This window comes from Brassica napus, chromosome A10 (assembly GCF_020379485.1).
Source record: "Brassica napus cultivar Da-Ae chromosome A10, Da-Ae, whole genome shotgun sequence".
In the NCBI taxonomy this organism is placed as follows: domain Eukaryota; kingdom Viridiplantae; phylum Streptophyta; class Magnoliopsida; order Brassicales; family Brassicaceae; genus Brassica; species Brassica napus.
Window position 1 is genome coordinate 3,304,997 of NC_063443.1, and position 13,198 is coordinate 3,318,194.

A 13,198-nucleotide genomic window follows, 5' to 3' on the forward strand; every position below is an offset into this window, starting at 1 on the left:
CAAACGACAATCATATCATCACAACAAAAAGCAACCAAACCCAGATACGGGGGAGGTAGATCGACAATGACAACAACATCCTCTAAATCTCAAAACGGAGGAAGAACACATACCTTGTTTAGATTGGACTCGGCGGACAAGCTTTGGATGAGACAACATATCGGTGTGGAGTGAGGGAAATAAACGAGAGGATTTCGATTTGGGGATGAAATCGGCAGACAAGCTATGGCGAAAGGTTTCGCCGTCAAGAGAGAATAGGGAGAAGATGAAAGTGAATTCGAGACTGCAAATCGACTTTGTCCTACACGATTAAGACACCCAATCACATGATGCCAGATGGCACTTAAAGACGAGTGTGAAAACTTCTTAATTAAGCTCCGTTTCTATTGTTTTTCAATATTTTTGATCTAATTTTGGATCTATAAATACTAAGAAATGAGCCTAAGACCCGGGGACAGTCTTGCTTTTAGTAGCCAAATCGGATCATAGTGCTGGTGTTCATCTTTATTTTGATGTGATAGCAACTATTAAATATGGGATGTTAATGTTATATTGTATCTGTATAAATCTATGATGGGTCCGGGTCGATAATGATTAGGCTTAAGAAATGAGTCCAAACCGTAAAAAGAAGGTAATATTCAAAAATCTAGTCGAGCCTAAAAGAGTTTCTTCTTAATTAATGTTTTCTTTTGAATTCTTAATAGAATGGTTATAATAATGGTGACAAGGATGAACACACAAACATTGTAGCCTCTTCCTCATGAGATTTTCACCAGATGTAGATGCAGTATCTAACTTATACAGAGGCTAGCTATTAAGATTTTGTAAAGAAAAAATTAGTTGTATCTTGAACTATGACAGTGTATATAAGTCGATTGAGGTTTCTTTTGTGTTCTTTGTTTAAGGTAAGTATCACTTTATTACTCCCTATTTTGACTTTTTCTTGGGTTCACCCCATAGGGTGAACCTTTAGGTTCACCAACTAATAGAAAATTGTCATTTTAGATCTAGTATCTTTTAATTAAGGAAACAAAATAATTTGCCAAATTATATTATGCTTTTAAAATAAAAAATAAAAGATTAAATAAATAAAAATAGCAATAGTTCTAAAAAAAGATTATTTAAAAAAAATATTTGTTTTTAAGATTTAGAGTTTAGTGTTTAAGATTTATAATTTAGAATTTATCCAAATGTTTAGTGTTTTTCCAAGGGTTTAGGGTTTACCTAAGGGTTTAGGGTTTACCCAAGGGTTTAGGGTTTTCCCAAGGGTTTAGTGTTTAGGATTAGAGTTTAGGGTTTAGTGTTTGGTTGACAACATGTTTAGTGTTTTTCCAAAGATTTAAGGTTTGCCCAAGGATTTAGGGTTTACCCAAGGATGTAGGGTTTAGGATTTGAGTTTAGGGTTTAGTATTAGACTTTAGGGTTTAGTATTAGAGTTTAGGGGTTACTGTTTTGTTGACACCATTTTTTTTTTTTTGAATTCGTTTTTTATATATTATTTTTATTTTATTTTAAATTTTATTTTGAAAAGATAATATAATTTGCCAAGTTATTTGGTTTCCTTAATTAAAAGATACTAGATTTAAAATGACAATTTTCTATTGGTTGGTGAACCTACTAGGAGGTGAACCCAAGACTAACTCCCCTATTTTTCCTGGCAAAAGGATCATTAAGTTTTTAATTAATTAAATTTTCAATTAGTTTTAATCTCTTTTTTTTGTAACCGTTTTATCTTTTTCTTAGTAACTCTACTCTATCACAAACATATCATTCTTTTGTTTTCATAGATTTATCTGTGTATTTAAACATATGGATAATTTGATGTAAAAAAGCAATGTGGATAAATGATGTAATTAACAGAGTAAACTTATATCCAGTCCTTATTGTTCGCTATTATCTTCTCCTTGATAATCAAAATATTCAAAGAAAATCTCTTAAATACTGATTTATCCGTAATGTTTATCTAAAATGATCTAAGTCAACCAAAAAACCGGTGAAAAAATATTCTGTGAATATCATAGTTTATCCAAAACCCTCTCAACTCATCTATAAAAGAAACACAACTCTACATCGAGTCAATGTACTATAAAACCTTTAGGGTATACACATAACAATTAGATACAAAGAGTAAGATAGAGATAACAATGGCCGTGGGTGTGATGGATATCGAAGAAGGTGCTGCTTCCTTACCTGGAAAGACGACTTTTCAAGTCGTCATGTGCAGTATCATTGCTGCTGTTGGTGGTCTCATGTTTGGTTATGACATCGGAATCTCAGGTTTGTTTTTAAGGTTTAATTACTTTTTTTCTTTTTCTTTTCTTGGTGATTGATGTTTGATTAATGGGTACGTGTGATTAAAAAAAACTACAGGAGGTGTGACGAGTATGGACACTTTTTTACTAGATTTTTTCCCTCACGTGTACGAGAAGAAACACAGAGTACACGAAAACAACTACTGCAAATTCGATGACCAGCTTTTGCAGTTGTTCACTTCTTCTCTCTACTTAGCTGGTATCTTCGCCAGTTTTGCCGCTTCCTTCTTATGCAGAAGGTTCGGAAGAAAACCTATAATCATGTCCGCCTCCATCTTCTTCCTCCTCGGTGCTATTCTCAACTACTTTGCCCGAGATCTCGGCATGTTGATCGGTGGTCGTATTCTCCTTGGCTTCGGTATCGGTTTTGGTAATCAGGTCAAGATCCTCAAAACTTTCTTTCTAGGTTTTTCATCGTGTTATATTTAATTAATTTACTTTAAATTCCGGATGTAGGATACTTTATTCCTAATAATTAGCATCCTAAAATTTTCGAACTTATATATACATAGATATAAGTTTCTAAATTTTGACTTATTTTATTTTATTATGAGATCTCATATCATACTTAATCTGGCCTCTAACGTTTGAAACCAATACATGCGCAGACTGTTCCATTGTTCATCTCGGAGATTGCACCCCCTAGAATCAGGGGAGGGCTAAACATCGCGTTTCAGCTTCTCATCACCATTGGAATCCTAGCAGCGAGTTTTGTGAACTACTTAACCTCCACAATGAAAAACGGCTGGAGATACTCTCTCGGTGGTGCGGCTGTTCCCGCCTTGATCCTCTTGATAGGGTCCTTCTTCATCCACGAGACTCCAGCTAGCCTCATAGAGCGCGGCAAAGACGAGGAAGGGAAGAAAGTCCTGAGGAAGATCAGAGGCATCGACAACATTGAACTCGAGTTCAACGAGATCAAACGCGCCACTGAGACTTCAAACAAAGTGAAAAGCCCTTTTAAAGAGCTCTTCACCAAACGCGAGAACAGACCGCCACTTGTGTGTGGAACGCTGCTTCAGTTCTTCCAACAGTTTACAGGAATCAATGTGGTTATGTTCTACGCTCCGGTTTTGTTTCAGACCATGGGGAGTGGTAACAACGCTTCTCTGGTGTCTACGGTTGTCACGAACGGTGTGAACGCACTCGCTACGGTTTTCGCCGTCATCATGGTTGATAGGCTCGGTAGAAAGTTCTTTTTGGTTGAAGGAGCAACTCAAATGATGGCTACACAGGTAAAAATATAGTTTTACTTGCGTCACAAGTTAGTTTTTCTGTTTACTTGAGTAACAAGTTAACTCTTGTTTGTTTGCTTGCTTCGCAGTTAACTATTGGAGCCTTGCTCTTAAAATACTTACACCTAGTTGGACCTATTACAAGTCACGCCGTGCCACTTATAGTACTGATCCTCATCTGCATCTACGTGTCTGGTTTTGCGTGGTCGTGGGGACCATTGGGATGGCTTATTCCGTCTGAGATCTATCAACTTGAGGTGAGAACCACAGGTTACTTCTGTGCAGTGGCGATGAACATGGTGTGCACTTTCGTTATCGGACAGTTCTTCTTGTCGGCGCTCTGCAGATTCCGATCGGGATTGTTCTTCTTCTTTGCGGTCATGAATGTTATCATGGGACTGTTTGCAATCTTCTTTCTCCCAGAGACCAGAGGTGTTCCTATTGAGGACATGGCCGAGCAGCGTTGGAAGAAGCATTGGCACTGGAAGAAATATTTCAAGCAGAACTGATTTTTTTTTTCTGTCTTGTTGCTCGTAGAATTCTTAAATTTGGAATTTAGGCGGGTTGTTCGCATCCTGTTCGAGAGTTTATTAGTTATAAAGACTTAATGTTTTCTTTTTTGCAATTTATATAACTTGTGAAGTTTCTAATTTTAGACACCTTTTCTTTTCTTTTTAAAATTTATCATTATCTGCGCAAATTAAGTTTTGGGAATTGAATAGGTCTATTTAGACCATGTTCGTTTACGTGTCGCGCGATTGGTAAACGAACATGACCTTAATTTTAAGCATTTCTTTTTTTTCTTCAAAATTTTGTTTCTTTATCATTATCCACGTAACTGAAGTTTTCGGGATTTGAATTGGTCTATGTACGTATCAACTTGCTCCAACTGTTTTTTCTAATATAAGTCGTTTTCGAGAAATTTTTATGTTCTAAATTATATGACGTTTTCGGTTTTTATGTAAAATTTATTAACACTTAATGTTACATGATAATATACCTTCTATTTTATTATTGGTTGATGTGTGGTTAGGTAAATAATTAATGATATTTTTGTTTAGAAAATATAAAAAATTAATGATTTCTTAATCTATGTGCACAATTCTAAAACGACTTATATTTAAAAACAGAGGGAGTATTGGATTTCACCTAGTCAAACGCCAATATTTTCCAGTTTCCAAAATCAGCATATCTAATAAAGTTTATCTGTAAAAATGAAATAAAATAACAATACAATACTACTCCATCCATTTCATAATATATGATGTTTTGGATTAGTGCACAAAAATTAAGAAATTTAATTTTTCTCTAAAAAATATTTTTAAAGATTAATTTTAAAATCATTCAACTAATTATCAAAATACTTTAAAATATAATTGGTTGAACACTTGAACATGTTCCAATAAAGTTAAAGTTAACTTTAAAACCTCAAAATGTTTTACTTCCTCTCTTCCCCGAAAGTAAGATTTTCAAAAGTGTTCACGCTTATTAAGAATTCAATAAATGTTTCTAATTTAATTTTTCTTTTACTTTATTATACACTTTTCAATAACTTTTCATCAATGAAATTTAATGAATTCAAATATTTTCTTTTATTGTTTCTTAAAAATATTAAAAAATACTTTAAACATATAGATTCACAAATAAAAAATCTAAAACATCTTGCTGCTTTCGAGAACGAGAGAGTATATTTTAAAATAACGTAAACCTTCTAGAACTTCAAACGGAAAGAGTATAAAATAGGTGTTTAAATCACTTGTTTTATTAATTTGGGAAAACTGTTTTTTTAGAGCAAAAAAATAGTAACTATGTCCCTTTAGACTAATCTATATTTTGTGTCATATTTTCCTATAATACCCTTTAATATTTATGAAAATAATTTTAATAAATAGTTTTACAAACAAAAAAAATTTGGAAAAATAGTAACATTTGTTAAAATACATATATGAACTTAATGGTATATTTTCCAGTTATAAAAAAGTTATAATTATAAATTTCAGATTATGTTCTAAAAAAAGTAGAAATGACATTCTACGAAGTAGAAAACGAAATCTACTTTTTCATTGAATCTACAATATTTAGAATACGTGATCTACGTAAATAGGAGTATTCTACAAATATGTAGAATACACATTCCGCGCTTAACCTAGCATTCTACAATTCTTAGAAATCAAAATCTACACATTAATCTAATTCTAAAACATGTAGAAACCGACTTCTACAGATTTACTATAAATCTAAAACATGTAGAAATCAAATTCTAAACATTACTATAATTCTAAAAAACTGTAGAAATTGATTTCTACATATTAGTTGTATTCTACGGATAAGAAATCAGTTCCTAAAAATATGGAAACAAAATATTTGAGAATATTCACTTTTATTTTTTAAAAAAAAATCGATTTTTAAAAAAAAAAAAAAAAAAAAACGAAAAAGAACAAAAAAAAAAACGACAAAAAATACCTTGGCAACCTTCTTAGCCGTCTTCTATATTCCATTGATTGTTCACAAAATTTTCACAAAATTTTCACATTATTTCTACCATGATTCATGTCTATGCTTCATGTGGTGTTTGGGAATTGGTTGTATCTTCAGGTTGGAGTTTTAATGTTGATAAAAAGAAAGGGGGAAGGTTACTTGCTTTGGAATTGAAGTCTTCTCTGGAAGAGTTACAGAAAATTGTTATAGAGGATTTTGGTTTTGAAGAAACAGATGCTGATTTGGAGTTGAGTTACCTTCCTATTGGATTGATCAATTCATCAAATTGTCCACCAGTGATCATTGGAAACTCAAGGCAAGTTCAAAATTTTCTAGGGTTTTGTAAGAAGCATCAGTCAACTCAATTGTGTGTCAGCTATAAAGCAAAGCAAGGAAATCCAAATAAGATCGACATTGATCTTAATAAGATGCCAACTGATGCAAGCACTAGTGAAGAGAACAAGCGAAATCCTTGTGACATTGGGACCGCTTCAAATACTGTTAAGGGGGCTAAGCATAACGAGAAGAAGAAAGGGAAGATGAAGCAAAGTGAAGTTGATGGAGATGATTATGATGCTGACAAGCATAACGAGAAGAAGAAAGGAAAAATGAAGCAAGACGAGGTTGAAAGAGATGATGATGATGCTGAGAAGATCAATGCTGAAAAAGAAAACAGAGAAAAATTGGCAAAGAGTCAGGTGGTCGAATTGGTTAAGACGGGAGATCTTTTCCTCAACAAAACAGTTTTGAAAGCGAGGTTTGAGTTATGTGCAATGAAGCATAACTTTCACTACACAGTTACCAACTCCAATAAATCAGTTTGGTGTATTAGATGCGCTGATAAGGTGTGCTTTTGGGGTGCTCGAGCTGAGTGTTTGAAGGGCTCCACATATTTTATTATTAAGAAGTATGTCGGTGTACATTCCTGCGCACCTTCAAACAAAACCAGTGCCGGAAGGACAGCTTCAGCGAAAACGATAGGCAATCTGATAATGCATAAATATGAAGGTATCAAGGAAGGGCCTAAAGCGAAAGATATTGTTCAGATTATGCGCAATGATTATGGATGTGAGATCTCTGAATCTTTAGCATGGGATTCCCGTGAATATGCAGTCAACGCTGTTAGAGGTATTCCAGAGGAAAGTTATGGGAAAATACCAAAATATTTGCACATGCTGCGAGAGGCCAATCCGGGTACACATTCCTCTTACAAGACTGACGTCGATGGTAGATTTCGATATCTGTTTATAGCGTTTGGTCAATCGATCAGAGGCTTTAACACAGTCATGAGGCGTGTCATTGTTGTCGATGGAACATTCTTGAAGAGTAAATTCAAAGGGGTGCTACTGGTTGCAACTGCTATAGATGGAAATTCAAATTTATATCCTATTGCATTTGGGATAGTAGACTCTGAGAATGAGCAGTCTTGGGAATGGTTTATGAGAGAATTAAAAGTTGTTGTTGCTGATGATAATGGTTTGGCTTTTATTTCGGATAGACAAGTGTCAATAGCGAAGGCAGTGGAGAAAGTGTATCCCCTAGCGAGACACGGTATCTGTATTCATCATTTGTTGAATAATGTGATATCATATTTCAAGGGGAAGGGATTAGCTGGGTTGATTTCTAAGGCTTCAAAGGCTTATAGAGTGGTTGATTTCAAGAAGACGTTTGCTCATGTTTGCAATATCAGTCCAGCAATTGGAACGTATCTTATGGAAGCAGATGTCAGAAAGTGGGCTAGATGTCAATTTCATGGATACAGGTATGACATTAGGACAAACAATCCTGCAGAGTCGATAAATTCTGCGTTGCGTTCGCCGAGAGAGTTTCCCGTAATTCCTTTGTTGGACAGTATTAGAGAAATGCTGACACGTTGGTTTTTTAAGCGTAAGAAGTTGATTTCAAAGCACACCCACCGTTTGACCATAGATGTGGAGGAAAAGATTGATAGGAGAATTGGAAAGGGGAAAACTTTCGCAGTTTACCCTGTAACCGATAGCCAGCTGCTTGTTAAAGGCGATACAATTGACTGCTTTGTTGATTTGGACAAACGGACTTGTTCTTGTGGGAAGTACGACCTCTCGAAAATCCCTTGTAGACACGCAATAAAAGCTGGTTTCTTTGTTGGTAGAGAACCATATACATTGACTGATTTTTTGTATACCACGGGAGCTTGGAGAGAAGCTTATCAAGAAAGCATAAATCCCATTTCAGTTCCTGAAGATGGTTGGTCTGTCCCACAAGTTGTGGAAAATTCTGAAGTGCTACCGCCTGAGACAAGAAGATCTCTTGGAAGAAATAGAAAACGCAGATATGAAACTGTTGAAGACAAAATCCGATCATCACAAGGATCACAGGGGGGTCAGTCTCGTAAGTGCAGTAGATGTGGTCTTGGTGGTCATAATAGAGCAACTTGCAAGATGCCAATATAGTGGATTTGTTGGCTGTGTTCTTCACAATTTAGTGAAATTTTAACAAACTTCTTTTGCTTGATTTCTAGTAACTTTGTTTCTGTTTGTGACAACTTTGTTTCAGTTTTTCAGATTATATTTGCTTGAATATTAGTAACTTTGTTTCAGTTTGGGAGGACTTTGTTTAATCTTCATGCCGTATTAACTTGGTTAGGAGATCTGATTCAATCAATCCCTTAAACAAACTGTGATGTCCACGAAGTGTGGATCGATCGATCTGTATATTGAACGGTCGATCCATTGGTCGATCCTGATCAATATGCAAAACAAACAAAAACACGGACAATCTTTTGATCGACCTGGTATAGTTCTCTCGATCGGCAAAGCTCGATCTCGTCCCGACCGATCGATCGAAATTCGGACCGATCGATCCGAAAGACAGAACGATCGATCCCGAACCCTGATCAAGCTTTGCCAAACGAGCGTAATGGAACAGATCGATCGATATACTTAGATTTACCGGATTCGCAATTGTTAATGTTGTCTTTTATTTTGTAAGATCAAGTACTGTATATAGAAAAAAACCATTAAAACACAAACTCCTAAAATCATTACAAAATAAGTTTAAAAAAGCATAACCAACAATAAATCATAAATCATCAATCTCAACATACTCGGCAGGCTTACTACACTTAATAGGTTCATACTTTGACATTCTCTCAATCAGTTCTAGATCATTAGCTGCTTCCCATAGATCCCACATAATCTTTATCCGAGCTCCCCAGATGTTCTCATCATTCACCATAAATATGTCCAACCCAAGCACGTGGCATTCGATGTGTTTTATAGTGTACACACCACAATGACATTGAAGTCGGTTAAGACCACTCATAGGTACATAGGAAACATTGTACGGAGTGATGTGGAGATGCTTCTGTATTGTCAATGACTGCACGGCCTTGACAATCCGAGGAATAAGCTGCGCGAAAGCTTCCACTTCCTTGATTTTTTTTTTACCCCCGCAGTCAAACACCTGGATATTCCTAGTCACAAAACTGATGCATAAAGCAATCCAATGGTTGCAATTGACCCAGACAGGAACGTACATCCGATCCACATCGACATTCCACAACATTTGTGTTCTTCCATGGGAAGGCAGTTCACCTTTACCGTATTGCAGTAGTAATGGATCCATAGTGTATTTTTTAATTCCCTTACAGAAATTCTGGTAATCCTTAGCAATGAGGTCGCTGAAGACGCATGTCATGAAAGCAACACGATCTACGTTCCATCGTTTCAATGTTGTTCTTTCCCGGAAAACATACATTATAGCATCAATTTCCTGCAAAAACGAAGACAAATCTGTAATGTATACAGTAATATAATAGGTAACATTTTATAGAAATAACCAGTCGAATGCTTACGTAGTTTTTAAGCCAACTGCTGGCAGACATAATACGTCCGGCTAGATCACCGTCTAACATAGAAGGACCAATCTGTATAGCTCTGTAAACAAAATACAATGGTAGAGATGTCAATTATTAAGAAAATCAACCGAATGATATATACAAAGGAATAACATACGTTCGTGTATCTTGCCAGTCCTGCATCTTCTTAAAATCTGTAGGATGCACAAACACCAAGCAGCGATCAGGGAAATTTTCGCCGTCTAGCTCTATATCTCGGTCATCTAATCGGACCGCTGGCTTCTTCAATGATTTTTGAAGTTCCAATGAATCTGTTGGCTTCTTCAATGATTTAGGAAGTTCCAACCAATCCAATGAATCTTCGACTTTAGCTTGAGAAGGATTCAAACCTTTCACAAATGTGTCTAATGGAAGGTTCTTCATGCAACTTTCCAAAAACTCTTGTGTACCCATACGAAGATCACTAGCTGATGATTGAGTAACTTTTGCACGAGGTAAATTGACACACGAATCAGCAGTCTTTAACTCTTGGTTTTTTACAGCCTGTTGACAAACACGTACAATTACAAATTACACATACAAGTTTCATGTTCAAAATAGAGAATAGACATAAACGCCAAGTTCGAAATCCATAATAAACATACAAACTTCCAAATACATATTACATCAAACCTAGCTTCAAAGACCTACATTCCATCGCCTAGTTCCAAGCTTTCAACATCTTTTAACTCTTTCTCTTAGTAGTTACCTTTTTCTTTGTTGGAGCAGTTCCTTTTTTGCTGGTGCTAGGACCACTGTTGATTTTGGTCAAGCTAGGACCGCTTGCTTGATCACTCTTTCCCACCAATTCAGTCACCACTAAACTTGTCCTGAGCTGTGTAACCTCAGCCTCAATTTTCCCCAATCTGTCGGTTACAACGGTCTCAAATTGCTCAGTTCTCTCTGAAGCTGTCCTGAGTTGTGTAACCTCAGTCTCAATCTTACCCAACCTATCCGAGAACTGCTGACAGAATTTTTCCCCAAAAGCAGTAAAAGAAGCTTGTACCAGATCCTCCAAGAAATTTTTCATATCTGTGTCAATATTTCCTTTTGATGAAGCAGCTAGGTGGCACAAAACATTCTTTTTCCTTGACTCTGCTCCTCGGTCTGCATGCTTTCTCTTGTTTCTTCCCGAAACATCAGCTGTGCCATCAACATTCCCTGCAACATGACTATTTTCACCTCTCTCAGTATCAGCTGTTTGATCCTCTCCTTTCTCTTCGCCAGATTCCTCAAATTCAGAGTTCGTACCTTCTTTTACTCCCCAAACATGATTGTTCCAATCATGTTTACTATTGATCATATCTAAAATACGATCTACTCTTTCATCTTTCTTCTCATCCTTCTGTACAAAATCAGTTGCCAAAAGGACCACTCCATCTATGTGGGATTCCATGAATGAATGCAAAATTCCCTACATCAATCAAATCATTAGTAAAGTGAACAAAACAATAAATATTTTAATTTGAAAATAAATTTGCATACGTTTTCTGGGAATAAGTTCTCAACGCCAATGATATCTTCATAAGAACATTTTGCACATCCTCTCCAATTACCACACAGTGGACCTGTAAAATCTTTACTGACTTTTGTGCCACAAATCTCTCCTAAAGCAGGAACAGCTTCCATTATCCAAATTTGGAAACCAAACAAGAATCCTTCCATCAGATACCCCTCTTTCTGCTCTAATTTATGCCTTGTTTTATCAATTTGCTTCAGAAGGAAATCAAACGAATACAGACCCCATGGATAATTCCGAAGCTTCTCCAAATCCATCGCCAACTTCATGTACAGATGCGGGATATTCACCTTCTCATCCTTTCCCATCACCACACCCATAATAACGCAAAGATATATCAGTCTCACCCTATCAACCCAAGTCCAGGTATTGCTCTCTTCCAAATGCTTCTTTTTTATGATCTGCAAATTTATTTTTCCATTTGTCTTTATCTGCTTGCTCCAAAAACCATTATCGTCTTTCCATGTCACTAGCCCACTGTTATTCTCTCGCTTCACTTTCAGACCAGTGACAGCATGATACTCTTGCAATCCAAAACGCAGAGGTCTCCTAGCGAAAGTGAACCACTTCTCATGTCTCTTGCTTGTCATCAACTCCTTACACAAAAAAGAGTGTACCAACCTCGCCGAAAACTTCAGATCATTCTTCTGGATAACCATAATCTGTGAAAAAATGGGATCTTTCATAACTTCATCGAATTCTGGTTCCATTTTTTCTTTTAGCAACTCGAGAAGTTTTAGTCGGCAGCTGTTATTAATCTTCTTAACCTGAGGTTCCAATCCCTCACCGTATAAACGATTAGGCAACTCCAACTCCATACCTGAAATTTGAAAACAATACAACATATATCTATTAATAACAAAAACCTAAAATCCCTAAATCTATCCCGAAAATATGATTTAAACCATGATTGTGTACAAAATCTTCTCTAATCATCACCTTAACACATGATTGAAGTCTAAATATCTTAACTAACTCAAAAATCTACCTTTTACCTTTCTAATTTCAAACTCTAAAAAGAAGTGGAGATAGAGTTTCATACCTTTGCAGAACGAACTAAAGAGTGATAGATTCGTAAAAAGCTCACGAAATTGTATGAGTTAGGCCAAATAATCGTCCAAATCAGAGAATTGAGTGAGTTAGGGTTAATGAACTTTGGGTGAGAATTTGATTTTCTCTCCCTTTGTTCGTGAATGGGAAATTAAGGGTTTTGTCCCAGAGAAATCGAGCTTAAAAAGTTGAAATCATGCTTGGTCGGTTCAAATCAAGTGGGAATCAACCCGGATATAATCATACAAAACCAAAAAAATCGATTTGGGATTCTTTCCTGGGCACGGGATCGATCGATCTATTCTTAGTGGATCGGTCGATCTGTAAGGAATCGACCTTCGCCGATCGAGTGAAATGGACCAGGTCGATCAGTATATATTTCGCGTTTTTTTTTGTTCTGAATAATTATCGGGATCGAGCGATCCACTGTAACTTGTAAATCTGGATCGATCGATCCCGCTTGTCGAACTCATTATTTATCTTTTTCAAAAAATTACAATTTTAAGGGCATTACTGCCATTTTCGAAAAAATTAGTCTAATAGGACATAAAGTAGTACAGATTAGTCTAAAGGGACATAGTTACCTTTTTTTTGCTCTAAAAAAACAGATTTCCCTATTAATTTTAACATTATCTTTTGTCTGGGCCTAATGTTTAAAAAAATTGTTTGACTAAGATCCATGTAGTTCTGTCCATGTTGGACTTTTCATGAAATTTAAATTGACAAC

General features: G+C 35.9%; 3 protein-coding genes across 3 annotated transcripts; 2 read left to right on the forward strand and 1 right to left on the reverse strand.

Annotated features, from left to right (window-relative positions):
- Window positions 1–1,581: 1,581 nt before the first annotated feature.
- Window positions 1,582–4,235, forward strand: LOC106395703 (sugar transport protein 2). The gene is made up of 4 exons (XM_013836087.3): window positions 1,582–2,277; window positions 2,371–2,690; window positions 2,921–3,547; window positions 3,637–4,235. The coding sequence occupies exons 1-4, from the start codon at window positions 2,145–2,147 to the stop codon at window positions 4,054–4,056; spliced, it is 1,500 nt and encodes a 499-aa protein (XP_013691541.1). The 5' UTR covers window positions 1,582–2,144; the 3' UTR covers window positions 4,057–4,235.
- A 2,398-nt stretch (window positions 4,236–6,633) lies between these two features.
- On the forward strand, window positions 6,634–7,652 carry LOC106363087. The gene is made up of 2 exons (XM_048743274.1): window positions 6,634–7,576; window positions 7,624–7,652. Exons 1-2 carry the CDS (start codon window positions 6,634–6,636, stop codon window positions 7,650–7,652), a joined length of 972 nt encoding a protein of 323 aa, XP_048599231.1.
- Window positions 7,592–13,092, reverse strand: LOC106391509. The gene is made up of 6 exons (XM_013832174.3): window positions 11,388–13,092; window positions 10,612–11,316; window positions 10,021–10,406; window positions 9,861–9,942; window positions 9,639–9,778; window positions 7,592–7,903 (listed from the first exon to the last, which is right to left on the reverse strand). The coding sequence occupies exons 1-6, from the start codon at window positions 12,264–12,266 to the stop codon at window positions 7,657–7,659; spliced, it is 2,439 nt and encodes an 812-aa protein (XP_013687628.3). The 5' UTR covers window positions 12,267–13,092; the 3' UTR covers window positions 7,592–7,656.
- Between the last annotated feature and the right edge of the window lie 106 nt (window positions 13,093–13,198).

Excerpts from the sequence above, each read along its gene's own strand:
- LOC106395703 (XM_013836087.3), top strand. The coding sequence starts at position 2,145 with ATGGCCGTGGGTGTGATGGATATCGAAGAAGGTGCTGCTTCCTTACCT. Across the intron at positions 2,278-2,370 it reads TTATGACATCGGAATCTCAG|GAGGTGTGACGAGTATGGAC; the intron begins GTTTGTTTTTAA and ends AAAAAACTACAG. Across the intron at positions 2,691-2,920 it reads GTATCGGTTTTGGTAATCAG|ACTGTTCCATTGTTCATCTC; the intron begins GTCAAGATCCTC and ends ATACATGCGCAG.
- LOC106363087 (XM_048743274.1), top strand. The coding sequence starts at position 6,634 with ATGAAGCAAGACGAGGTTGAAAGAGATGATGATGATGCTGAGAAGATC. Across the intron at positions 7,577-7,623 it reads GTATCCCCTAGCGAGACACG|GGGAAGGGATTAGCTGGGTT; the intron begins GTATCTGTATTC and ends TCATATTTCAAG.
- LOC106391509 (XM_013832174.3), bottom strand. The coding sequence starts at position 12,266 with ATGTTGTATTGTTTTCAAATTTCAGGTATGGAGTTGGAGTTGCCTAAT. Across the intron at positions 11,317-11,387 it reads AGAACTTATTCCCAGAAAAC|GGAATTTTGCATTCATTCAT; the intron begins GTATGCAAATTT and ends TGATTGATGTAG. Across the intron at positions 7,904-9,638 it reads TTCTGTAAGGGAATTAAAAA|ACCAACGTGTCAGCATTTCT; the intron begins ATACACTATGGA and ends TACGCTTAAAAA.